The following is a 27,260-nucleotide window of genomic DNA, read 5'->3' as shown; positions in this document are numbered from 1 at the left end:
GTTTTAAACTCTTAGTCATGTGTTGCATCAGGTTGTTTACCTGAAACAACCTGACACACTGTATTGTGTGCTGACCTTGATGAAAGGAAAACAATATTTTGGCATTATTGTTATCATTCCCACACCTGTCTATACAGCCATTTAGTCTGTGACAGTAAAAGAATATACTTACAATCTCTACTATTGTTTTCAATGCTGGGAAGTGAATTTAGGGAGGCACCCCCAGGGCGGTGAGAACTGCAGAGGCACCTTTTTCTTATCATGTTTTTTTTAGTTGCATATATAAAAGACATCAAAACGACTCTGACGTAGCAAGCATTTTGCATCATGCCTCACTGAGATATAAGGGCTCCCATGCAAAGAATAAATCTCTAAATGGTCTTTGTTCTGAGTTTCTTGGATTTTGAAATGGATGAAGGAGTAAAAGATGAAAACATAAAAATCAAAACTAGCAATAGCAACTATACTTGAAAACTAGAACATCTCTAGAGTTGATATGGAGAGTGTTACCCTGACACACTGAGACACAGCAGGAATAAACAATAAAGGCAAACGGAATAGAGAAACAAACCTTTGCAGTCCTGTCTAATATTTCTACGTACATCACACCAGAACAACTCAAGAGCAGAAACTGCACCCACTGTTTCTAAATCAACCTGCTGCGGTCTCATCGTCTCACAGAAATTATAAACCACACTGAACTCCATTAAGGCAAACATACCATTATAATAGCAGCAGGTTTATGCAGGGCACAGCCAGTGACGCTGAGTGTGAACAGGGAAGTGAAGATGCTGTAGCTGAAGCCATCGCTCTGTTGGTCAGACTTCATTTAGACGTCATCCAGACAACATGAAGGCTGCATCTGTTTCTCTGCTCCTTGGTGAGTCAATCTTCGTCTTCCTACTCTCATTAATCCATTCATTCCAGCTCTAACACACCTTTATAGAGGAAAACACACATTTCCAGCAGAGAGTGACTCACAGCAGCACAAACACTGAGCTAAAACACAGTTTGAGCCTCAGCTGCTGATTATAGTCCTCACAGGTTATCTCTGACCTGTAACTGTGAGATAGTCCAACACTCAGACCAGTTACTGCTACTCCTTGGGTAAGAGTCAGTAAATCAGCAGCGATCACAGAAAGTGTCTGCTCCTAGCCACAAAGATACTGAACTTGTAATAAAACAAAGTGTAGATTTGAGTCAGTGTGAGTGTTTGTTGATTAAAACATGGTAATGATTGGGATGTGTCAGCTTTATGAACTAAATCTGACTCACCTTCTTCATTTACACAAGCTGCAGGATCCAAATACAGCAGGTCCCCATTCAAAGCTACTCAGTCAGTGAATGTAATGTCAGTGAAAGCTAATGTGACAATGTGAGCTTGAATAACATGTTCTCTGTGTGCTTTAACACCACAGGAACTTTTTCATAGTTCATTTTTTTCTTTTTTCTGTCTGCACCACACGAACTGGGAACCATGGTAATTCTTAGAACCCCCATTCAAAAACAGTACATGAGGACAAATTTCTGTATAAATCAAACTGAAATCAGTGACTTGTAAATATTTTTGAACCTGAATTTGTTTGTACTCGGACCGTTTGAACAAATCATGAAGGCCTGACTTAGAAAATATTAAACACTTTAAACCATTAGTAATTGTATTACTGATAATATTACTCTTACTACCAATGTCTCAGTGATTTTCAGAACCTCCATTATTTCAGCCCAAAACACTCCAGTGGAAAAACCTTTGGAAAGGTCCACGTTTTTTCTGGCTTCCTCCTCAGAAACAATTGTTTCAGTTTCTTCACTCCGACTTTCTGCTGCCTTCTTGCCTTAGTGGTGCAGGAGTCTTTCTTACAATAACATCAGTACTTTGTATAAGTGGCATTACAAACATTCTTTGTAGAGCGTGTGGCAGTATGCAGATTGCACAAGCCTGTTGGTTTAGATCCATCCATTTTCTTGCTTTGTTGGATGGACATTTTTCCAAAAACATATGCGGATCATATTTATTGATAGTTTGGTGTAATAAGTAGCCTCGCTTACAATTGTGCAGGGTTTGTGTGTTTCATTGTTTTAAAAAATGTCATTATCAAGATGTGAAAAGCTCTAAAGTATCCACTAGGTGTCACTATAAAGATGTGCCTCAGATTATTCTGAATCTTAGGCACAGTTCTGGCACAATTGCTTTGAATGATTCAGTGTTTCAAAAAAACCTCACTTTGCCCATCACTAGTGGTTGGTTTAGGCACAGCATTGCAAACCTAAGCTGTGCTACAATGTTCTTTTCAGAACTGACTTTGTGTTAACACACACCTGAGGACCTTCCTGCAATTAATTTGGTTGTTAGTGATTCCAGTATTGTATACCACTTTGCAACCAATTTTACCTAGTAAATGCTAGCAACTAATTGGCATCCAGTTGGGGAATATGGAATTGCAGCACTCAAAGCACACTATACTGCAAGCCTCATTCACCCAATCACACTATTTTCCATGCCTAAGCACTTTGTCTAACATTCACACACATTCACACTCCCATGAATGCATCAGGAGCAGTAGCCACTGGAGTAGTCAGGGATCAAACTACCAACCTTCTGATTAGTAGATGAACTGTTCTATCCCCCCAAAAAGCTGTATTCACAATAATTACAATAATTCCCCCACAGTTTGACTTGACCTCTAATAACATCTGACCTAATTTAGTGACCTCTGCCCTCCTGTTGCAGGTGTGTGTGTGCTGCTGCTGTCTGCACTGACTGTTTCTGCAGGTGAGTTGATGGAAGTGAAAACAATCAGAGAGACTCCAACAAGAACACAAACACATTTACTCTGTCTGTCTGTCCTCCAGTCTCTCTGTCTGTTAGTCCAAACCTTCAGCAGTTCTTCAGAGGATCTTCTCCAGTGTCTCTAAGTTGTGTTGATGATGGACAGACAGTTGATGGATGGACAGTGAAGAGGACCAGAGGAGGACTCACTGAGGTCTGTGGAGAAGCTGCAAGCTTTGGGAGGATTGATGGTTCCTCCTGCATTCTGGATCTCTTTGTACACTCTGGTGGGAGTTACTCCTGCATAAACTCTTCTGGACAGCAGAGCGATAAAGTCTCCATCAGTGTTTCAGGTACAGACAGATGTTTGCAGCTGTCTCTCTGGTGGAACGCTGTCTCTGAATCACTCTGTTTGTGTCTTTGTTGGTCAGATGACTCTCCGATCCTAGAGATCCCTGCACTTCCTGTGAGGACAGGAAGTGACATCACCCTGCATTGCAGACAAAAGAATGGTGATACAGTTGCAGCTTATTTCTTTTTTAATGAAAGACGTGTTGCATCTGGACGTAAATCAGAGCACACCATCACTAGCATCCAGAAGTCTGATGAAGGTCTCTACTCATGTTCCACTGATACATTGGGATCATCTCCTCAGAGCTTTCTGAGGGTCAGAGGTCAGCACACTGACATCACTTCCTGTTTAAAGACCAGCCCTAATCTGCTGACCTGATAATAAACTGACTGAACCATCTTCATCATCTCTCCTACAGCTCTTCCTCCTCATGTACAGAGCACCACAGCCTGCACCTCTCCTGGTATCTCTGCTCCTCCCTCCTCTCCCACAGCCCTCCCTCCTCCTCTTTTCTCCTCCTCCATCATTCCAGTTGTAGCAGGTCTGGTTTCTGTGGTTCTTCTGGTTCTGGTTGGAGTTCTGCTCTTCTACAGGAAACTAAAAGGTATGAAGTCTGTGAGACTCAACAGTTCAGTGTGGATTGTGTGCTCACTTGTGCAAACATATAAAGCATACAAGAATCAAACAGTGTCACATGCAGGATCACATTTCTAAAGCCTCCTCTGAAAGGCTCTTGGAAGCAGTTTCAGCAGCTTCAGATGCTGAATCAGTAAAAAGAAACAGCTGTTTCCTTTGTGCCATTTCACATTGGTGCATTTGGTTCCTGGCAGAGTGACAGCGGTGTAAGACAGGAGGAAATGACACAGCCAAGGGAAGAACTCTGTAGTTTGGCTGCTGAACTGAAATGCAGGCTGAGAGCAACTGCTTCTTAATATTTCAGATTTTACTAACTAGCTAGTTTAGTCTATGTGTTTTACAGTGCATTTTAAATGTGAACTGCTTAATTTATTCTGAGTTCCAGTCTTCTGTTCACTCTTGGTTTTAGATTCTATTTCACATGAAGGCTTTTTTATCTCAGTGAAGTTTAAACAAACCTGTGAGGTTTAAATTTAAACATTTACATTTCTTAAATTAGTTTATAATGTGAGGTGGAAACTTTCTGCGCTCTCTGTCAAAAGAAGGCAGACAGATGATGTGTAGATGTTGCATCCTGTGGTCACAGCATGCTGTGATCATTATACCATATATGTATGTATCTGTGCTGATGGTGAGGTGACAGGAAATACTTTTTATACTCTTACTTTGTGTGTTTTCTAAGTTTGACACACCAAGCAGACAGATGTCTTTTGTTACTTCTGGTCACTTCCAGTGTTACGCCACAGGACATGAGGTTATGGTTCACCCCCACCTCTCAAAAGTCTTTCAAACAGTAGTATTAGAATTAAGGTTAACAATCATCCTACCAACATGTTTAATGCATGTTTAATTCCAGACTGAGGTCACTGAGGAACCCAACAATTATTTTCTCCATACATCTACTAGGTCGAAACTAGGAGTAATTGAACTTTCTTAGTAACCACAACTTGAACCAGCTGTTATTTATTACTTCTCCATTCAACAACATAAAAAAATGTACAGTGCTTGTGAAATAAAATACATAAGAACCAAAACTAAATAGAGCTCTGTTTTCCCCAAAGAATGATCTTTTCTGTAATGTTCAAAGTTCTAGTGGCAACAGCTACTAGCCAGGTAGTGTTTTTGGGTGCATCTTACCTGTAATCCAATGGAAAATGTTCAGTCCTGTGTTTTCCTAAGAATGGATGCTTCTTGCTAGGCACAACATTGATTCTGTAGATGCTCAGCTCCCTCTTTACCAAAAGAAACTGGTGCAGCGTCCGCATCACTGCGCTAACTCCCATGCACACTAAAAAAGAAGATAAAGAGCTGGTCCAGCGTTCCACGACCAGGACGAAAACTGCATTGCTCCTCTGGAATCTGAGGTTTGACTAATGGATGGAGCATCCTTGGGAGCTTAATTTTGTATGCATAATGACAATAAAGTTCAATTCTATTCTATTCTTCTATTCAGTCCACCTGGTGCTTCTCTTTTTGGTGATGTACGGGAAAGACAGCCCTCTATGCAAAAGTGGGGGACCAGCCGGTGACTGAAGAAGTTCTTAGGACCTTTCTTATTGAGGTGGAAGGCATCCTCAATTCCAAGCCACTGGCCTATGTGTCTTCCAGTGTTGCTGACCTTGATCCTGTGACCCCCAGTCACTTGCTGATGGGGAAGCCAGATGGATCACTGCCACTGGTTGTCTATCCAGAGACTGAACTACTTAGTGAACGGTGTTGGCGTCACAAGTGTTAGTGGACCGTTTCTAGATGAGGTTCATCCGAGAGTACCTAGTCTACCAGTCAGACAGAAATGGCAAGTCAATCAGAGTGACCTTGTGGAAGGTGCTATAGTTATGCTGATGGATCTACAGCTCCCAAGAGTACTTTGGCAAAATGGTTGAGTAATCAAAGTGCACTAGAGTGGAGATGGCCACATCCGATCACCTGAAGTGCAAATCAAAGACAAGATTTACACCTAGCCAGTAGCCATGATGGTTATTCTCCCTGCTTTTCCTGACGGGGCAGGAGATCGTAAGCCAACAGCAGCCACACGACCCTGAGATGCCTTTCTATGATTCAGATGTACTTTGCACATTTGGGGGCAGCTGTTAGAAAAGCCCAGATATATTTTTTTCTGTGTTATGACTTTTTATTGTGTAGTAATGCACCACCTACTGGACTGGCAGGAAAAGTGATGGTCCTCACTAACAGCATATGGGGCACGGGAGTGTAAAGTTCAATCCCTGTGGTATTGTGTGTTCTTGACCTAAAAACCACACACCCCTACCCCAAACCTGCAATAAAGACCTATAACAGAATTTATCAGAATTTCAAAATAATTAAAACTCTGTCTGGGTCTTAAACTAAGCATTCTGACAGTTAGTATTAATCTTTTTGGAGAGCCCCCTTTAATGATGTTGGTTCCTGAAATGCAGGAGGTCAGAGGGCAGATTCTGTGGGGTTTGGTGGTGACGGCTCTGAGGAACCTGCAGTGAAGCATTTGAGAGTGAAGTGGAACATCTGCCTCTGCTGTGAGTCTCCTTCATTTTACTTCACATCTGCCTGATCACTTTCTCTGAAATCTCTCATTCCTCCATATTTGATTGATCTGATTGAACAGGAACCAATCAATGCAGTCTGAATGTTTCTCTTTGGTCATGTGACCATTTGACCGCTGATCAGTTTGTTCTTCAGTTTCAGGCCTGTTTCTGCTGACTGCTGCAGGTGAGCTGATGTTTCTACACCTGTGTGGCCTCATGATGACCTCTGACCTTAGAATAGAATACAATAGAATAGAATGCAATAGCTTTATATGTGACATATAATGAAATTACAGATGCTTCTCTTGTTGTGCAGCAAATATGAACATAAAAGTATATAGAAAATAAATCAGAATAATAATGAAATAATAAGAATAAATCATTTTGTATAACAGCTGTTTAAATTCCATTTACACAGTTAACAATAAATATCACAGCAAACAAATACACTTCTGAAGGAATACAAGTATGAATATATGTGTATGATATAGGTATAGATATGTGTTGGATATTAGCAACAGTAGTAGGTCATGTAGTGCTCTAATGGCTCAAGCTTAGAAACTGTTTCTTAGCCTGGATGTGCAAACAGGTGATGTGCTGGGTGGGAGGGATCATTGAGAGTGACCTCTGACCTTCAGTGACCTCTGTCCTAATGTTGCAGGTGTGTGTGTGCTGCTGCTGTCTGTTCTGACAGGTGAGTTGATGGAAGGTGGAAAATCACGTGACACCTGTTTCCTGGTTTGATCCCCGGCTGGTTCTTTGTGTGTTTTCATGTTCTCCTTGTCTGTGTGGGTTCTCTCCAGTTTCTCCTGCTCCCACCCTCAGCCCAAAAACCTTCATGTGTGGTTAACTGGTGACTCTAACTTACCTGTGAATATAAAGGACTGGACATGTGCGGCTTGTAGTTTAAGTTTAATGAGTGAAGTAAAGCAGCCGGTCACTGGCTGGTTATTCACATCACTTCCTGTTGGCTCTTCATTGCTCTCCAATCTTGTTTCAGCTCCTTCAGTTTTTCTCTACATCACTTCAGTGTGATGTTGATGAACTGAGGAAACTGCTGTGTTTGAAACGACAGATTCAGGAAATGCTGAGTCTGTAATTCAGGACGTTTAACAGAACCGGATCAAATGCTGCTGATTAGACCTTTTCTTTTTAAAGCCTGTCATGTCTGGTTTCTAAGCAGAATCATGATCTGAATGCACTGATGTGCCAAACACATTTGTTCTTCCAAGATGAGCTCTCTAGAGTCTTTATTGGCTTTTCTTGTTAATGTTTGTGTTTTTATTTTATTTATTTATTTGTGTACATATGCATGTTGACAGGGTTGACAGAGAGAAAGAGAGAAAGAAAGGGGGGAAGACAGAAAAAGAGGACAGAGCACAACCAAACTAACCAAAGCAATTCAAATGCTGCAACTACAAAAGAAAAGAAAAAAGACAACATACCAAAAAACAAAACAAACAATACCTGGAAAAATAACTATGTGGAAAAGGCACAACAAAACGAAGCATGGCTGAATAAGAACAACAATTTCGTTATGCTGTGATTGCGTTAGGGTCTGTGTCATGAAATGCACTTACCAATGAGGGCGGAAAGCCACTGCTCCGCCCACAAAGAGCCCCAGTCAGAGATCACAGGGGTCATGATGAAGGTTACTAACACTAACACGTCTCTGTTACGCCTCAGGCTCTCACTGGTGCTCATATTAAAGAAGCATTTCATGGTTTTTTTCTCTCAACACAAAATGACCAACTGAGTGCTGCCTACGCCAATCAGAGATATAATCAGATTAGAGATCTGAGATAAGAAATATAGCAGATAATCACAACTACAACCAGAGAGCAATGCTGGAGGAATATCATTCATCTGGTACATCATGAGTTAATATATTTTGCAGCTCGGTGCTTCTGTTGGTAATGTGACAGCTGCGAACTCTGAACTTTGAACTTCAGTGTGAACATTGAAGTGTATTTAGCTCTGAGATGGTCTCATGATCTAATGAAGGACACTTGGAAGTCACTCGTGCATCACTCATGTTCCTCTTTGTCTGAAGAATAGAAACTGTGATGGTCTCCATTTCCTGCAGTGTGGACACAGAACTAACAATGAGGTTCTTCCTCCAGCAGTTCCTGCAGTCTCTGAGCACCTGTTCTTCTAGCTCAGTGGATCTCAAACTTTTTCCATCATACCATCCTGGGGGTCCTCTTGATGATAGTGAAGCGAGGTCTGAAGAAGCAGAGTTACAAAAGATGGTGATGGTGGAGAATTTCCCAAGTTGCTAAGCTAACCTACCTGCTAACGTGCTAATTTCCTTGTTTCACCGTGATAATTGATCTGAACATTTATTCCACGTGACTTTTCTCTCAGGTCATTCGTGCCCCCACCTGTCTTGACCCACCACTCCACCACTGGTTCACGATTACTGACACAGTTCTCATTAATTCATATTATAGTATCATAAAGTTTCTTCATTGATGAGCTGGTTTCTCCCCTCAGTTTCCCAGCATGCCTCAGTGGTGGAGGTGTATGAAGGGGAGGAGTCTGTCCTGCTGCTCTGTCAGGTTCCAGTGTTCTCTGATTCAGCAGTGGTGTGGGACCACAGTGACTCGAAGCCCTCAACAGTCCACGTGCGTCTGCAGAGCGGCGATGATCTTAGAAACCAAAGCCAGCGTTACACCAACCGAACATCAATGAGAGCTGACGCTCTGCAGACTGGAGACCTCAGCCTCACTCTGAGGAACCCTACAGGCTCTGACAGTGGAACCTACACCTGCACCGTCCACAGCCACGGACAGGATATGAGCCGCAAAGATATCCTGCTGAAGGTCAAAGGTCAGTGCTGCGGGTTCATCCGTCATGCCACCATAGTACTGACTCAGTCAGAGAAATCTTCATTCTGTCCAACACAGTATGTCAGAAACACCAGGATGTTCAGCTGCATCCAGTCAGAACAGCTGCAGAACACACTGAAAGAGATCAGGAACACAGAGTTCTCCTCCTGACTCCTCCTCCTCTGTGTTTGCTCCTCCTGCAGGTGCTCTTCCTCCTCCTCCTCCTCCCCATGTGTCTGTACTCAGACTCTTCTGCCATCTGGTGGTCTTCTGTCCGTACTGCATCTCTACTGGTCTGCTGCTGTCCATCTGCTGGAGCAGGAAGACCCCAATCAGATCAGCCATCTTCACGGAGATGACCCAGCAAGGTGGAGGAGGTCAGGGATTGGGTGAAGACTATGACATCACTGCAGATGTCACCACTGAGCATGCCTTCTGAGTACCTGGTTAGGTTTACCTAATTATACAAATTCAAGAGGCTTTGTTTTCAGTGAAGAAAGAAAAATCACCAGGTACTGACGGCTTGTCTGTAGAGCAGGGTATCATTTCTCTTATCCCCAAACCCGATAAGGGTTAGTAATTGAGAATTGGTGCCTGATAACTCTCTTTACAATTGATTATAAGATTCTGGCTTTAACGTAGGCTAACAGACTAAAGACAGTCCTAGATACTATAATTGCTGAAACCCAAACAGGCTTTATGAAAAAGTGTCATATTAGCAATCACATTAGATTAATTTTGGATTAAATTGATTGTGTTAGTGAGATAAAGTCCGATGAACTTATCTTGTTTCTAGACTTTTATAAAGCCTTTGACACAACTGAGCATAAATTTCTTTTACATTTCCTTAAAGACTTCAGTTTTGGTCAAATATTTGTTAATATTGTCAATATGTTTTATAGAGATATTAACAGTTCTGTGATAATCAATATGAACACATCTAAAAGATTCCAAATTAACAGAGATGTTCATCAAGGCTGCCCTATGTCCCCCTTTTTATTTATCTTAGTCATTGAATTATTGTCAATTCATATAGTTCATGAAAAAAAAATTGAAGGTAGAGAATTAAAATGTTCCCAACTTGCTGATGACACAACTTTTTTTTTTTAAAGATAAACATCAGTTACCTAAGTCTACTATCCCAGTAACCGATTTTCAAAAGCTTCAGATTTAAAACTAAATTTATCCAAAACAGCTACAGAAGTCAACAATATTTTTTTAAACTTCATTTGGAAAAATAAAATCACAGAACTGTTTGAAACGTGAACTTTCAAACAGTAAAGCAGAAGCAGGTCTGGAAGTCTTAGATTATTTTGACACTGTCAACACCTTTAAGGTTAACTGGTTAAAAAAAATTTCAATCTGGTTTTTTATCCCAAATTATATCTTTTTTTTTCAAGCCTGTCATGTCTGGATGATGATGATGACCTGAATGCACTGTTGTACCAAACGTATCTGCTTTTACAAGAAGAGCACTATAAGTTTTCTATAGGCTACTTTTGTTAATGTTTGTATTTTTATATCTTTAGTAAATTAAGAGGCCTGTCGTAATTTTTTGTACCTAATTAATTACCCATTAAATTATCCAGATTTCAGCAGCAAGCCCTACTAGCCTGGAAACTGGCTTCTGTCCACAATGTTTCACCTCACAAGGCTCTCCTCTGGAATAACTGCAATATTTTGATTAGAAATCAAAATTCTTCCTTAATTGGTTTGAAAGCGACATTAATCGCATCCTCGGTCTTTTTAATATTACTGGCACTAGTATGTATTACTACTACTATGTAACAATAAACGCATACGCTGTTCTTTCATAGAGACAACAGTGTCGTACTCAGGGGTAAGTTTGAATGGAGAGCTTAAATTGAGAACATAAACTGGAGGAGGGCCTGGCTCTTACCTTATAAATACTGTATTTCCAACAAAGCCAAAGAAGTACACTTTAAAATATTACATAAAATATATCATGTGAAGTGTATTATTGCTAAATTTACTGATGTAAATGACTCCTGTACTTTGTGTAAAATGTACTCAGAAACGCCACATTTATTTTTAGCTGTGACATTTCCTAATAATTTTGTGTGACCTTGAATCTCACGTTTTCCATACGAATAAGGTTCTGTGCACACTTAGACTCGAGGATATTAGCTATTACTACAGTAACTCTGAAAAGAATGTAATTTTGTACATATGCTTAATTTTATTGTCATATATGCAAAATTTTTCATTCACAAACAAAAGTTTGCAAATCGATTAATAATAAAAAGAGCAACATGTTTCTTTCTAATGACAAAACATATTTTCCCGATACCTGTGACTGAAACAGGATTTTGTATTATTGTATTCCCTTTCCTTCAGATATGTACGTCTGCTTGCTTAAACTTATTTTGTCATTATCTCACAATTGACTCTTTAGACATTATGTATTATTATTGTTTTTGATGTGCTGTTCTTTAATGCAAAACCTGTTTGCCTTATATATTTGTGTTCAATAAAGATTTTAAAAAAAACACCTGGTTAGGTTTAGGCAGAGTTACTGAGTCAGAGTTTGATGAGCTAATCTATTTGATTATTTAACCATTAGCCTCTACTACTATTTAATCAGTTAATTCATTTACTTCTTGCAATTTTACCCTTATGCATTATCTTTTTTGTTTCTAGGGTAAAAAATAAAAACTAAGACCCAACATTGGAGCAGCTCTCACTTCTAGAAATCTGGCCAAATTTATTAACCCTCCTAAAACTTGACTACCCAGGGTTGAGACCAGGAAGCAGAGCTGCAGTCTTACACGCCTCTCTGCAGCTTCTCTCCTCCTGCCATTCCCCCAAAACCCCATCCCCATAGAGTCGGTGCTGCTCCCAGACCACCAGGAAACAAAGCTAAAATCAGCAAAAAGCTATTTAAGCATAAAAATTCAAAAACAATAAATAATACAGCTTCATCAACTGCACCAAAAAATAAAACAATTAAATGTGGATTATTAAAAATTAGGTCTCTCTCTTCCAAGCCCTTGTTAATAAATGATTTAATAATTGATCAACATATTGATTTATTCTGCCTTACAGAAACCTGGTTACAGCAGGATGAATATGTTAGTTTAAATGAATCAACACCCCCAAGAACAAACAGATCAGTCTCTTGAGCTTGAAACAAAAAAAGCAGCTGAACTGGACGTTTCTTGAACAAAGAGATCAAACTGATTGATCAGCCATCGGAGGAGTCTGATCAATGGAGCTGCTTCTGCTCCTGATGTTCCCTGTTTGATTCTGGACCTGCAGAGGAGACACAAGACAGTCAGAGACACACGCACACACACGTGCGCGCGCGTGCACGCACTCACACACACACACACACACACACACACACACACACACACACACACACCTTTGACTTTGAGCACCACTCTCTTAAATCTGATGATCTTCCCATAGACTGCACATCTGTATTCTCCACTGTCTCTCTCTGTGGGCTGATCCAGGGTCAGACTGAGGTCTCCAGTTTTCAGCAGGTCTTCATTCATTTTTGTTCGGTCTCTGTAAACCTGGTTCTGTTTTTCAGGCTGATCAGAGCCGTTCTGATACACGTGGACCTTGCTATCATCACTGTATCTCCACACCACTTTAACATCTTCAGGCAGGTTTTCTGTGGTTTTGAAGGGCAGCTGGACAGACTCCGCCCCCTCCTCCACCTCCACCTGACAGACTGAGAGGACAAAAACACAACATGAGCTGTACAGACAGCAGCAGGTTTTCAGAGTTGTAGAGGAAGCTGGAGGACAGAAGCAGATGAGAGCAGAAGGTCACAGAGGACAGAGATGTAAGAAGTCAAAGCAGCTTTTGAAGCTGTTGGAGGTGATCAGAGTCTGATGGAGCTCTGAGGTTCTGCTTCACAGTAACGTCTCCTGTCAGTGTGGAGCTGCTGCTGCTTTTCTTTTTGGTCTAAAATCGAGCATTGAATACAAGAGTTCAAACATGTCTTCTGCCGGGATATTTTTTTTCCATCCAGAATAACTTCTTTTGTCAATGAATTTTAGTTCCAAACAACATTTCAAAGAGATGTTCAACATGAAGCCACAGAAACCTTCATCACATCAGTGTGGAGGAGCAAGTCTCATTGTTTCTGCATCAACATCACTACATCACCTGGATCCCCTCTGCTCATCTCTACATTTTGTCCCATCTGCTCTGTTGGATCAATAAAGTTGATCACCGTGCTGATGATCACATGACATCAGGGGCTGTTCTCTTGGTCTCTGACAGTGGACTCATCTCTGTACTTGTCCTGTTGGACCTCAGTGCAACTTTGATACTGTTGACCATAACATTTTATTACAGAGATTAGAGCATACTATAGGTATTAAAGGTACTGCACTGCAGTGGTTTGAATCATATTTATCTAATAGACTCCAATTTGTTCATGTAAATGGGGAGTCTTCTTCACACACTAAGGTTAATTATGGTGTTCCACAGGGTTCTATGCTAGGACCAATTCTATTTACATTATACATGCTTCCCTTTGCTTCATTGTTATGCAGATGATACTCAGCCTTATCTATCAATGAAGCCAGATGATGCACATCAATTAGTTAAACTGTAGCAATATGTTAAAAACTGGGTCTACCATGGGAGGAGGCCCCGTGGTAGACCCAGGACATGCTGGGGAGATTATATCTCTCGGTTGGCCTGGGAACGCCTTAGGGTCCCTCCGGATGAACTGGAGGAGGTGGCTGGGGAGAGGGAAGCCTGGGCTTCTCTGCTTAGGCTCCTGCCCCCGCGACCCGACCCCGGATAAGCGGAAGAGAATGGATGGATGGATAAAGCCCTGGATGACCTCTAATTTCCTGCTTCTAAATTCAGATAAAACTGAAGTTATTGTGCTCAGCCTGGCAAGTACTGACAGGGACTAGAAAGAGAGAGCAGATTTCTCCCATATTGGCTTCTCTTCATTGGCTCCCTGTTAAATCTAGAATAGAATTTAAAATCCTTCTCCTCACATACAAGGTCTTGAATAATCAGGCCCCATCTTATCTCAAAGACCTCATAGTATTATATCACCCCAACAGAGCACTTCGCTCTCAGACTGCTGGCTTACTTGTGGTTCCTCGGATACTTAAGAGTAGAATGGGAGGCAGAGCCTTCAGCTTTCAGGCCCCTCTTCTGTGGAACCAGCTTCCAGCTTGGATTCAGGAGACAGACACCCTCTCTGTTTTTTTTTTTTTTTTTTTCTATTTTTAAGATTAAGCTTTACTTTAAAAGAGAACCTACAGGGTCACCTGTGGAGACTAATTTAATCATTAATTGTTATTCATCTCTGGCTCTCTGACAGCATGTCTTTTCTCTCCGCTCAGCCCAACCCCTCTCAGCAGATGACTGCCCCTCCCTGAGCCTGGTTCTGCTGAAGGTTTCTTCCTGTTTAAAGGGAGTTTTTCCTTCCCACTGTTGCCAAATGCTGCTCATAGGGGGTCATTTTACTTGTTGTGATTTGGTGCTATATAAATAAAACAGAATTGAACATACCTCTGACTTTCAGCTCGAATTGTTTCCTCATCAGGATGTTTCCCTCCCTGCTGTAGACGCTGCAGATGTAGGTTTTTGTGTCATCATCTGTGGGGTATTTCAGGGTCAGACTGAGGTCTCCAGTTTTCAGCAGGTCTTCATTGATCTTCGTTCTGTCTCTGTAAACCCTGTGCTGTTCTTCCGGCTGATGAGAGCCGTTCTGATACAGATGGACCTTTGTGTTGTAGCTGTAATTGTCCATCCACTCCACTTTAGCATCTTCAGGCAGGTAAATGGTGGTTTTGCAGGGCAGCTGGACAGACTCCACCCCTGAATCCACCTCCACCTGAGGGACTGAGAGGACAACAAACACAACATGAGCTTGGATGGAGACAATTGTGTTGCCTCTAACAGGCTGAATGTTGCTGCTTCACTGGGAGCTCACTGTTAGATAGAAAGTGGTCAATGTGAAGAGGAGACGCAGCAGAAAGATGAAGACTGACAGGAAGAAAGCAGTGAACAGACTGTTGGAGCTGCTGTTAGTGGGACAGGACTGTATTCAGTCTGTGAGGAGCAGGTTGGACTTGATGAAGCAGAGAAACACAGTCTGAGTGTTTCTGTCACACTCACTTCATCACAGCTCAATCTGGGATCAGTTCCTGTTGGAGCCACCGATGCTGCTTGCCTAACAGGCTTTGAATACATCAGGAACAACCAGGAACTCTTTCATGTGTGTTCTCACAAGAGGAACCATTCTGCAGGACATGTTTCAGGGCTGTTTTTACACTGGTAACAAATACATACTCTGGGGAAGGCCGTAAAAATTTGTGGGTGGATCTTGATTCTGACTGGTCTGAGTAATTAGAAGTGCAGCAGCTGAGAGAGGTAGGTAGGGTAACAGCCATTTGAGGACCTAAAAACAAATAAAATCATTTTAAAATGAACTCAAAAATGGACGGGCATCTAATGCAGTGCGGATAAAACAGGAATAATATGTTCTCTCTTTCGTTTTCCAGTTAACAGCATTATGCACAATGTGAAGATAAGAAACACCAACATGTAAAAATTTGCAATGAAGGCACCGACGTTTTTAATCTTTGCCAGCTGTTTCAGCTGAAACAAGCTGGATTTCACCACTGAACTGATCTCACAGTCCAATCTACAATCACTGTCTTTTCTAAAAGGTTTGTGACAGCAGGCTTTCCATACTGTGCTAGAGGGTCTGTGCCCACCCAAGTGAGGAGGAAGAGGATGAGATGGAGAGGAGGGAAGAGAGAGCAGTGGTAGAGGAGGCTGATGAAGAAGAGGAGGAGAAAGATCATGTCATGTTTGTAAATGAGAACTAGTTCTCAAACATTTTTATCTGGTAAAATAAAGGTTTAAAAAAAAAAAAAAAGACGTAATGATGTGGCGATGACACGGAGAGTGTAAGATCCAAAGAGGCGGCAGGAGGAGAGGCTCAGGAAAAGTGTAGATCAGAGACTTTGTGCCATCATGGACTCCCCACTCCTTCCATCCAGCCCTGTGTGGATCAGCAGTTCCAAAATGTCTGCTCACTCATGTTCTTACTGTCTGTGCTCGTGTTGGATTTCATTGATTCTATACAAACTAGTCCTAAATCACACTGGAGATGGATTTTCTCTTCATCCAGAGAGATTCTGTTCATTTGGACCTGATTTTTGCTACTATTGCCACACTGACTGAACCAACGAACACCTGAACTGAACCCCTCTGGAACATGAAGGCTTCATGTGTTTGGCACCAATAATATATATTTTTCATTAAAAAAAAAAAAAAAAAAAAAAAGAAGGATTTGCCTTTTTCTATTGCTTCGTGATGGGCTGTGGAAAACACACATCTCCAGTAGCCTAATAAGAATCTGGTGTGCAGAGGGTCCAAACAAAAATTAAATTATTAACTAAACTAAATTATTTTGTTTTAGTTTGCTTTTTAAGTTCTGCAGAAGGGACACCTTCAAGCCAGACTGAAGTGTGTTAAGGACAACCTGAAGAAACTGGAAGCGGGTCCTTTGGACAGGTGAGATAAGACACTTAAACCACATTGCCTAATGGTAGCACCAGTCTCTGGCTGCATGACCGCAGACTCTGGATGAGTGATCTGGAACGATCATGTCATTGTGTGCCTTGGGTGCACAATGACAATGAGTTGAATCTAACATCTAACATAAACTAGAGGTCTTTGGCAACAGAGGCACAACTTTTGTTTGGAGAAAGAAGCGAGTGTCCCCACAGTGACGCACTGTGGTGTGAGTATTGTCCTGTAGGGATGCTTCAGTGCATCTCGAGCTGGGAGTCTCATTAAGGTGGAAGAAATCATGAAGGACACATATGTAAAGATTTTGAAAGAAAAGCTCAAGCAGTCTGCAGCAAAACTGGGTCATTACTTTGTCTTCCAACACAACAATGACCCAAAACATACATTGTTCCTGGTGAATAATGTCCTAGAGACAACGAAAGTAAATGTCATTGACCAGCCTGCACAAAGGGCTCGGTTGAACACCACTGAGAATCTGTTGTGTGAGATGAAGACCAAGGTACAAGCCAGAAGGACATCACACTATCAAATCTGGAGGAGCTTGAGAAAGTCACCAAAAAAAGAATCCATTGGGATTGCTCAGGAGATGTGTGGAGACTTGTTGAACAGCACAACAGGTAGGTTTTGTTTTTTGTCCAAAATAAAACTAGGATGGTTTTAAAAGCTGTCTTAAAAATTTGTTGCTCCGGGTAACAGTTATTTACAATTAATACATTTTTTTGGTAGTTAATGATTCCGTCCTGATCAGTATTTACTGATATTGTAACTGGCTGTGTTTCACCTGTACGGTAAACAACGATATTCAGAAACTAAAAGACGTTACCTTTGAGAGTGAGCAACACTTGTTTCTTCTTCAGGATGTTTCCTGCCCTGCTGATTGTGCAGGTGCAGGTGGAGTTGTCTTCATCTGTGGGGTATTTCAGGGTCAGACTGAGGTCTCCAGTTTTCAGCAGGCTTCTCTTCATCTTGGTTCGGCCTCTGTAAACCTTGTCCTGTTCTCCAGGCTGGTCAGAGCCGCTCTGATACACGTGGACCTTCCTGTTCTTTCTGTCCGTCCACTCCACTTTAGCGTCTTTGAGCTGCCAAACTGCAGTTTTGCAGGGCAGCTGGACAGACTCCACCCATGAGTCCACCTCCACCTTGTAAACTGAGAAGACAAAAAAGTGCAATATGATGACATCATCAGCAGTAGGTCTGATGGTCACATGACCTCCCTGTCCCCTCCTCCTAGTCTCAGTCAGATTGTGTGTCAGTTTGTTCCTGATGTGTTCCTGACTCGTTCTTTGGTAACTAGTCACAGCGTCCTGTAAAGAGCTGCAGACATGTTGGATGAAGAGCAGAAGAACACACACACTGAGCCTCCACAGTCGGCCACGTCTCACACACATCAGCATAGAAACCATGAAGATCTCATTTGTCTGCTCTGAACATCTGAAGCTCTTGTGGTGTCTATACTGCTGTGTTAAATGCTATATATGTATATATGGTCTTTTCTTTAAGGTTTCAGGCAAAAAGAAGTAACCTGAGCTTTAACATAAAGGTTTGGCCTCAGCTCAAAAGGAATGCAGGAAAGGCCCCTGGCAGGCTCTCTTGCTTCCATATAAGGAACTGACCATATGTCCAGCTATAGGTTGTAGGTTGAAGTTTTTTTCATAGCCATGTATGGAAAGTTAGGATGTGGGGGTTTCACCAACTTTATATAACCTTTGTTCTCTCCTTGCTGAGTGGAGTTAGGGTGATTGGCAAGACCCTGTCCCAGGCAGCAAAAGGAAAAAGCGCCTGTTTTTGACACTCTGTTTTTGCAATAAACTTTGTATATATGCATTAAGACTTTGTCAGCAAGGATTTTTTTCTCCAAGAATGCAACCATCCAAGACACAGCACTCTCCACCACATGACTGAGCACAACTCAAGGAGGAACATTTACTGAAGCTGCTGCAACACTTCCTGTCAGCACATGTTTCCATGGCAGCCTGCTGTTTACCACCACAGAAGAAGAACAGCTGTGTGTCAGATCAGCGCAGTGAAGCACACACACTGTTTAGTAAAGTCATGTTGTGGAGCTGTTTCACTGATCAGTGACTGAGTCTGAAGGAGGAAGTTTCTCTTCAGCTCTCTGTATCAGCTGTTTGAACTCTGAACTCTTTCAGCTTCTGGAACAAGTTTGTGTGAGAGACAGACCCCAGAGGACACCTGCTAACCATCGGCATTATGGGTAGTGTAGGAGGAGAGACTCACCTGACATGAAGTACTGACGAAAGTAAAATAAAAGACCTCCAGAAACCAGAAGAAGAACCAGGAGAACCAGGAGAGCTTTGGCCCAGGATGGAAATGGTTCTGTGGAGGGGCACAAGAAACAACATGACCTTTGAACTCTGACCTAAATCTACAGCACTGACCACTGTCCTTTAGCCACATCTGACCTTTGACCTGCAGCACTACTTTGTGTCTCAGGATGTCTTTGTCCCTGTAGATGGTGCAGATGTATCCTCCTGTGTCTCTCTGTGTGGGCTGTTTCAGGGTCAGACTGAGGTCTCCAGTTCTCAGCAGGTCTTCATTCATCTTCGTTCGCTCTCTGTAAAAACCGTCCTGTTTGTTAAGGTGGTCACTTCCATTAGAATACTCATGGACCACCATGAGTCCTCGGTCAGAGCGAGTCCACTCCACCCTGGTGTCCTCGGGCAGGTCAGGTGTTGTTTTGCAGGGCAGGATGACAGACTCTGAGCCTTCCTCCACCTTCACCTCCACCTGCTGGTCTGAGAGGACAATAAACCACAATATGAGCTGTAGAAGCAGCAGCAGTCACAGTGAAGGTAACTGGAGCCCAGCTGAGGATCTACTCTCCTGACCTCTGACCTCTGACCCTGTCCTGTAACCAGTAATCAGATGGGAACTAAACTGGAACTAATGAACTGTTGCTATGGTTACAAACTACAAAGAGATCATAATGAATATTTTTGGAGTCAGATCATTAAAATCTCTGCTGACACAGTTTGTGACACGCTCATACAAAACCATTTTGATAGTTGACCATGTCACATCTGGCCGACATAAAGAGTCAACCAACATCTTTAAATACACTATATTTCCAAAAATATTCACTAACCCATCCAAATCAATGAATTCAGGTGTTCCAGTCACTTCCATGGCTACAGGTGTATAAGCCAAGCACCGAAGCATGCAGACTGCTTCAGCAAACATCAGTGAATGAATGGGTCGCTCTCAGGAGCTCAATGAATGCCGGTTTGGTTCAGTGATACTGTAGGATGCCACCTGTACAGGTGACCAACTTTCTGCAGAGTCAGTCACTACAGGCTTCCAACCTTCATGTGGCCTTCAGATTAGCTCAGTAACAGTGTATAGAGAGCTTCAATGGGTTTCCATGGCTGAGCATCTGCATCCAAGCCTTACATCATGTAAATGACATGTCACACCACAGTAATCCTGACATGGACACAACCAAACCTGAGAGTCTCCTTCACATCAGGACCACCTGGATGAAGCTCTGCTGCAGCTTCTAGAAGTTAAAGCTGCGTCTCTGTTCACAGAGATCAGCTTCACAGCAGCTTCTCGAGTCTGAACATCCAAACACTTCCTGCTGCTGATGTCTCTGAGCTGCAGTTCTTCTCACAGAGCTCCATGTTTGACTCTGTATACAGTCTGTAAATGTCAGGACTCTGATCCTCCACATGGAGCAAAGACTGCACAAGTTGTAGCAGTCACATCTGATTTTCTGCTGCTTTCTTCTTTCCACTGAGGTTCAGTCTGTGCTAAATGTTGCTGCTGAGTTCTGCAGCAAATGTTACCTTCAGTTTGACCTCTGACCTTTGTCTACAGTACTGACTTTGACCTGTAAATACAGCAGGTGTTGGGGTTTGTTGCTGACCTTTGACCTGCAGCTGGATGTCTCTCAGTCTCTGTTCTTGTCTTCCATCACTGATGGAACAGGTGTAGCTGCTGCTGTCAGTCAGCTGTGGGTTCCTCAGAGTGAGGCTGAAGTCTCCAGAGTCCAGAGCATCAGACCTCACTGATGTGCGTCCGCTGTAACGCTGGTTTTGTCCTCTAAGATCATCTCCTCCTTCTCGGAGCAGATGGACAGTTTTGGGATTGAGATCACTGTGAGTCCACATCACTGTGGGGTCCTCAGGTATAAAACCTGAGTACTGACAGGGCAGCAGGACAGACACCGCCCCCTCGTTCACCTCCACCAGCACAGCCAGGGCATGCTGGGAAACTGTGAGGACACACAAACAGAAACACAAATGAACTGCATGCTGTGGGTTTGAGTCCACATTTATCTGCAGGGAGCAGAGAGCAGGTTTACAGTCAGTCACTCAAATACAAACTAGATTTAATCAGTGAAGGGATTATGATGGTATATGCCACATGTGTATCTTACGTACATTTACTTGACTGAGAAATTTGTCTGGAAAAAGCATAACTGATTAAAATACATAAGTACATAAGGAGGGTGGGCCCATGTAACCTCTTCAGGCTGTGCCCACCCAAACACCACGGGGCTAATGCCCGGCCATCAGACGCTCTCCCTCGAGCTCCCTCCCCAGGCCTGGCTCCAGGGTGGGGCCCCAGTAATCCTGTCCCGGGAAGGGTAAACTGTTCCCTCGTTTTTGCAGAAATAGGGGTCTTCTGAACCACTCTTTGTCTGGACCCTCACCCAAGACCAGTTTGCCATGGGAGACCCTACCAGGGTGACAAGCCCCCAGGCAACATATCTCCTGGGATCACTGGGACACACAAACCCCTCCACCACAATGAGATGGCGATTCACGGAGGACTAAATATTTCTTTGACTTCAGTGTTTCTGATGAGGGAATTTAAATAACATGAGTGTGTGCTGCTTAAGCCTTTAGGTTTCTGCGTGTTCGTTTATGAAACCGGAATGACACCAAACAACGCAATAAGGAGTCCAATTATTACATTTAATTAAGCCATTTCAAACAGTTTACAGATTAATCTGGACCAGGACTGCATGCCATGTGTGTGACATGAAGTGCTGGCACATTCTAATTCAGCTTACAGTTTCATATAGTCACAGCTTATCATTCTTGGTTACATCATTATACAAAACAAGAAATGTGCAAGACAAAGTCTTGACATGACCTCAGAGTTTCTCTTTATTGTTTGTTTGGACTCTGTCAGGCTGACCATCACCACCCGACAGAGTCCTGGCATCTGTAATTAATAATCTGTTAGTGATAGAGACATACCCAGAACAAACTGTTCTTGGCTGAAGGATGTCCATAAATGCACATGGCACCAGGTCACAGGTCAATGATCGATTATGTAATAGCATCATCAGATCTGCAGCCATATGTTCTGGACACTTGGTGAAGAGAAGAGCTGAGCTGTCAACTGATCACCACCTGGTGGTGAGCTTGATCAGGTGATGGGGGGGAAGATGCTGGACAGACCTGGCGGACCTAAAGGTATTGTGAGGGTTTGCTGGGAATGCCTGGCAGAAGCCCCAGTCCGGGAGATCTTCAACTCCCACCTCCAGCAAGACTTCGACAGCATTCCAAGGGAGGCTGAGGACATTGAGTCCAAAAGGACCGTGTTCTGCACCTCCATTGTTGAGGCTGCTGCTCAGACCTGTGGCTGCAAGGTGGTTGTGCCTCTTGTGGTGGTAACCCTCGAACCAGATGGTGGTCACCGGAGGTGAAGGGAGCTGAAGAAGGAGTCTTAATGGGCTTGGTTAGCCCGTGGGACTCTGAAGGCAGCTGACAGGTATCGGCTGGCCAAGTGGAATGCAGCTCGGGCAGTGGCCGAAGCAAAAACTCAGGTGTGGGAGGAGTTCGGTGAGGCTATGGAAAAAGACTCTCAGACAGCATCAAAGCGATTCTGGCAAACCGTCAGGCGACTCAGCAAGGGAAAGCAGTGCTCCACTCACACGGTTTATAGTGCAGGTGGGGTGCTGCTGACTTCAACTGAGGCTATAGTCGGACGGTGGAAGGAATACTTTGAAGACCTCCTGAATCCCACTGGCACGCCTTCCGTAGTGGAAGCAGAGTCTGGGGACGTGGGAGATGAATTGCCAATGACTGGGGTTGAGGTCACTGAGGCCCGAGAGCCGTTTGTAGTGCTTTTCGAATTTGAAGCCTCATAGCATCACAGTAATGCTGCAGTCTGCCCTCACAATGCTTTTATAAGACAGACTAGACCCTCAGAATTGGATTGACACCTCATTTGGCCAATCATGTTATGAAATGGATTTTCCATAGCCAATAATAAGCAGACAGCGTCATGTGACTTTTCTGGACTTGCCTCCAAATGTTCTCCAATCATTCGGGGTCTTGTTCACGAGTGATGGGAGGAGGGAGCGGGAGATCGACAAACAGATCGGGGCTGCTTCTGCAGTGATGCGGACACTGCACCAGGGGTGAAGAGGGAGCTGAGTGTAAAAGCAAAGCTCTCGATTTACCGGCTGATCTTCGTTCCTACCCTCACCTATGGTCACAAGCTTTGGGTAGTGATCGAAAGAATAAGATCGCGAATACAAGCGGCAGAAATTAATTTCCTCCAAAGGGTGGCTGGCCTCTGCTTTAGAGATAAGGTGAGGGGTGCAGACATCCAGGAGGGGCTCTGGGTAGAGCCGCTGGCTCCTCCACATCGAAAAGAGCCAGTTCACGTGGCTCAGGCATCTGATTAGGATGCCTCCTGGATGAGGTGTCCCAGGCATGTCCCACCGGGAGGAAGCCCCGTGGTAGACCCAGGACACGCTGGGGAGATTATATCTCTCGGCTGGCCTGGGAACGCCTTGGGGTCCCTCCGGATGAGCTGGAGGAGGTGGCTGGGGAGAGGGAAGCCTGGGCTTCTCTGCTTAGGCTCCTGCCCCCGCGACCTGGCTCTGGATAAACAGAAGAGAATGGATGGATGGATGGATGGAGTTTAAACTGAGTGAAGCATGTCTTAAAGACCCACAACCAGTCACAGCAGATGACTGCCCCTCCATGAGCCTGGTTTTGCTGGAGGTTTCTTCCTGTTAAAGGGAGTTTTTCCTTCCCACTGTCACCAAGTGCTGCTCATAGGGGGTCGTTTTGACTGTTGGGTTTTCTCTGTATTATTGTAGGGTCTTTACCTACAATATAAAGCACCTAGAGGTGACTGTTTTTTGTGATTTATGCTACTCAATAAAGTTCAATTGAACTCCACAGGGCCAACACACATAGAGAGACAACCATTGAAACCTATGGACAATTTACAATCATCTATTAACATAACACCTGAATCTGCAGGTTTTTGGGAAGACACCAGAGCACACACACAGGGAGAACATGCAAACTCCAAACAGAAAGACCCAGGCCATAGTGGAATTGAACCCAGCCCTTCTAGATGCCATTCTATCTGGGAGGCAGTAGTGCGAACCACCACGCCACCATGCTGCCTGTGTTAGGTGTTTGGAGAGTGAAATGATTCAGTGTTCATCAACCAGCATCAATAAACCGTAGGTCCTTTATTTTACAGTAAATGTTGGAAAATAAAACTCGTCCTGGTCTTGTACTGCCTTTAAAGATTTCCTTGTCCCTCTGAAGACTTTACTGTGGCACAGTCTTCCTTGATGACTTCATGATGATCTGTACTGAAATGTAGTGTTCACACTGCACTGAATCTACTCTCATGGTCACACATCACAGATTAACTTCTCTGCATGTTCATTTTACACTCCATTAACCAGGAACAGGTCTCTTCTCTGTCTCTAGATCATTGTCTTATTATTAAATTTAAAGAGCTGGGTGTAGAACTTATTTTTCTAGATTAAGAGAAAGCTTTTCATAGGGAGGTTCATTTTTATTTATTTAAGAGGCTTTAAGTTTGGGGGTTTGGAAACAATTTTATTTCATAGAGTAAGTTGCTGTGTGGCTTTTAAAGGTTGCCACAGTCAGGACTGAGTCATGGTTGCTAAAAACTTTACAAGACCGACTGACTTCAGTGATGTAGTAGGTGTAAAACATTGAATAAAATGTTGTGGTGCATGACTGGCTTCATTTTCACTGTTACGTTTAACTTTATGAAATTTTCAAATGGATCGCCCATATTTTCTCCAAGTGTAAAACTCCTCACCAACCGTCCAACAACGTCATCATCAGTCACTTGGCAACAGATTGTAAACTAAGTGTCCAGTTGCCATTTGACTAACATGATCTTTCAGAGGGCAGCACTGTGGTGTGGTGGCTAACACTGCTGCCACACAGTTAGAATAACATCTGGAAGGTCTGGGTTTGATTCCACCTTGGCCCAGGCCTCCCTCCCTCCCTCTCTCTATGGAGGTTGCATGTTCTCCCTGTGTCTGTGTGGGTTTCAGGTACTCCAGTTTTCTTCCACAGCACAAAGACATGCACTTCCTGGGGTTAGGTTAATTGGAAACTCTAAATTGCCCATAGGTGTGGATGGTTGTCTGTCTCTCTGTGTTAGCCCTACGACAGGCTGGCGACCTGTACAGGGTGTACCCTGCCTCTTGCCCCATGATAAATGGGATAGGCTCCTGTGACCCTGAACAGGGTAAGCAGATCAGAATGGATGATTATCCAGGTAACAATGGTCACTGCATATAATGAAATTCTTAGGCCCAGACCGCTTGTTATTTCACATATAAAGACCAAAAGCAACTTTGCATATGAACCAACACATAAATAGAATATAAAGTAAAATATATAAAAAGACTATATACAGACAGAATAAATATAGAAGCAAAGTAGAGAATAGTCCTTCATCCTGGTCTATCTCAAACCAAAACTCATACTAGTACAAAAAAAAGTTGCATATGATTAAACTGCTTTTCCTGTAACTGCATGAATTTCCATTTCCTCAAAGTGTGAGTCACACGAGTGTTACGACATACAGACGACAATGATTCTCCCCAAAATGAAATGATGGAAAATGGAAATTCAAACTGTCTTATGGAGGTTTCTCTGAGGCTGATTTTTGTGATGTTTATGAAACATTTTTAAGTTTGGAAAAAGTTCTAATTCTGACTTTTCCTGGATTTCAAATCAGTGGATTTCATAATCACCATGTAAACATGTGATGGTGGTCAAACTGTGTTGTGAGTGCAGATTAATGTATAATAAATACATTAATTACCATTCACGAGGAGCAGGAACAGCAGGAACATCTTCATCCTTCTGTAAAAAAAGTAAAAGAAGCACAAAGTCCTGTTAAATCTGCAGCTGGTCAAACAAAGACACTGCTCACAAACACTCAGACATCTCTCTAAATTTAAAGTATGCAGTGAAGATTACTTTCAATTCCAACAGGAAGTCTCCCATGTGACAAGAAAAAAAAAATCCCACAACTTCCACCTCAGCTGTCTTAAGCAGTGGGTTCTTTCATTTTTGTCAAACTGGGGTTTTAATGAGGGACAAGGCAAGTTTGGTCTGAATAATTTATGGAGCTCACAATTTAAAACCTCAGACTGGGTCGCTTTAATGCCTCATGTTACCTTTATTTTGTGAATCTATTCATGAAAGCATCACCACTGTCAAAAATAAGTTTGGGGTCTCTGAATTCATCCATTTATTTCCCACTTATCTCACTCAGAGTCGGGGTGTGGAGTGGGCAGCTGTATCGGTCACAGGTCGAGATCTCCGGTCCAGTTTGGGTTCCAGGTTGATACAGAAATGCAGTCAGGCGTTTGAGGTGCCTTTCATGTGTAGATGAACCATGTCACATGTCTTAATTGCACATACGTTACAGTCTTCTCACTTACATTTGGAGTTACATTGATGTCAGTATCTCATCATCATTAACCAATAGAGAAATCACAACATTTCCTTTCAATTCAATTTGATTTATATAGCACCAAATTACAACAGTCACCTCAAGGTGCTTTATACTGTGAGCTAGGCTAAATGCCACCTTAATGGGATGGAGGGGTTTGTGTGTCCCAGTGATCCCAGTGGATATGCTGTCCAAGCTTTTGCCCCCTGGTAGGGTCTCCCATGGCAAATTGGTCCTGGGTGAGATGCCAGACCAAGAGCAATTCCAACAACCCCTATGGAAGAAATATCAAGGGAAGTGTTTACCCTATTTGGGAATGGGTTACTGGAGCCCCACCCTGCCCTGGGGAGGGAGCTCGAAGGATGGCATCTGGTGGCCGGGTATTAGCCTATGGTGCCTGGGCTCTGGAACCAGTCTTCTGGAGAGGGGCTGGACTCTGTTCCAGTCTGGAGTTGCCCTCGGTGAGATGCGGCAAGCTGGGGTTAGGGTTACCCTCACCTATGGTCATGAGCTTTGGGTAGTGACCAAAAAAACAGGATCATAAGTACAAGATCATAGCTCAAAAAATGATTCAGAGTATTTGTTCATGCAGAATCAGATGTTCTTCCAGCAGTGTGATGTTCAGAGTTCAGCTGTGAGTTTAACATCCCAAAATATATCAGGAGGTTATGGCATGACACTGAAAACACTGTTAGATTAGATTAGATTAAACTTTATTAATCCCTTTAGAAATATTCCATCAGGGGAATTAACGTTCCAGTAGCAGCTTTTACAGGTAACACGAGCACACAGACACAGCAGAAATCACAATAGACAGACAGACAAATATTTCTTCATGTTGTCTGTTATCAGGCTTAGGCTGC

The 27,260-nt window shown here is 42.9% G+C and overlaps 2 protein-coding genes across 2 annotated transcripts; one reads left to right on the top strand and one right to left on the bottom strand.

The window, feature by feature from the left end:
• Positions 1–849: 849 nt before the first annotated feature.
• On the top strand, positions 850–9,550 carry LOC115775651 (uncharacterized). The gene is made up of 7 exons (XM_030723123.1): positions 850–880; positions 2,732–2,773; positions 2,854–3,123; positions 3,202–3,444; positions 3,541–3,726; positions 8,777–9,269; positions 9,358–9,550. The coding sequence occupies exons 1-7, from the start codon at positions 850–852 to the stop codon at positions 9,548–9,550; spliced, it is 1,458 nt and encodes a 485-aa protein (XP_030578983.1).
• A 2,787-nt stretch (positions 9,551–12,337) lies between these two features.
• LOC115775650 (butyrophilin-like protein 1) lies at positions 12,338–25,835 on the bottom strand. Its single transcript, XM_030723122.1, has 8 exons — positions 25,762–25,835; positions 20,549–20,896; positions 19,086–19,418; positions 18,901–18,999; positions 17,486–17,809; positions 14,938–14,961; positions 14,629–14,886; positions 12,338–12,384 (listed from the first exon to the last, which is right to left on the bottom strand). The coding sequence occupies exons 1-8, from the start codon at positions 25,796–25,798 to the stop codon at positions 12,338–12,340; spliced, it is 1,470 nt and encodes a 489-aa protein (XP_030578982.1). The 5' UTR covers positions 25,799–25,835.
• Positions 25,836–27,260: the final 1,425 nt, after the last annotated feature.

The sequence above is a fragment of the Archocentrus centrarchus genome, unplaced genomic scaffold (assembly GCF_007364275.1).
Source record: "Archocentrus centrarchus isolate MPI-CPG fArcCen1 unplaced genomic scaffold, fArcCen1 scaffold_24_ctg1, whole genome shotgun sequence".
Taxonomy (NCBI): domain Eukaryota; kingdom Metazoa; phylum Chordata; class Actinopteri; order Cichliformes; family Cichlidae; genus Archocentrus; species Archocentrus centrarchus.
This window is presented reverse-complemented; position numbering and strand designations above follow the sequence as displayed.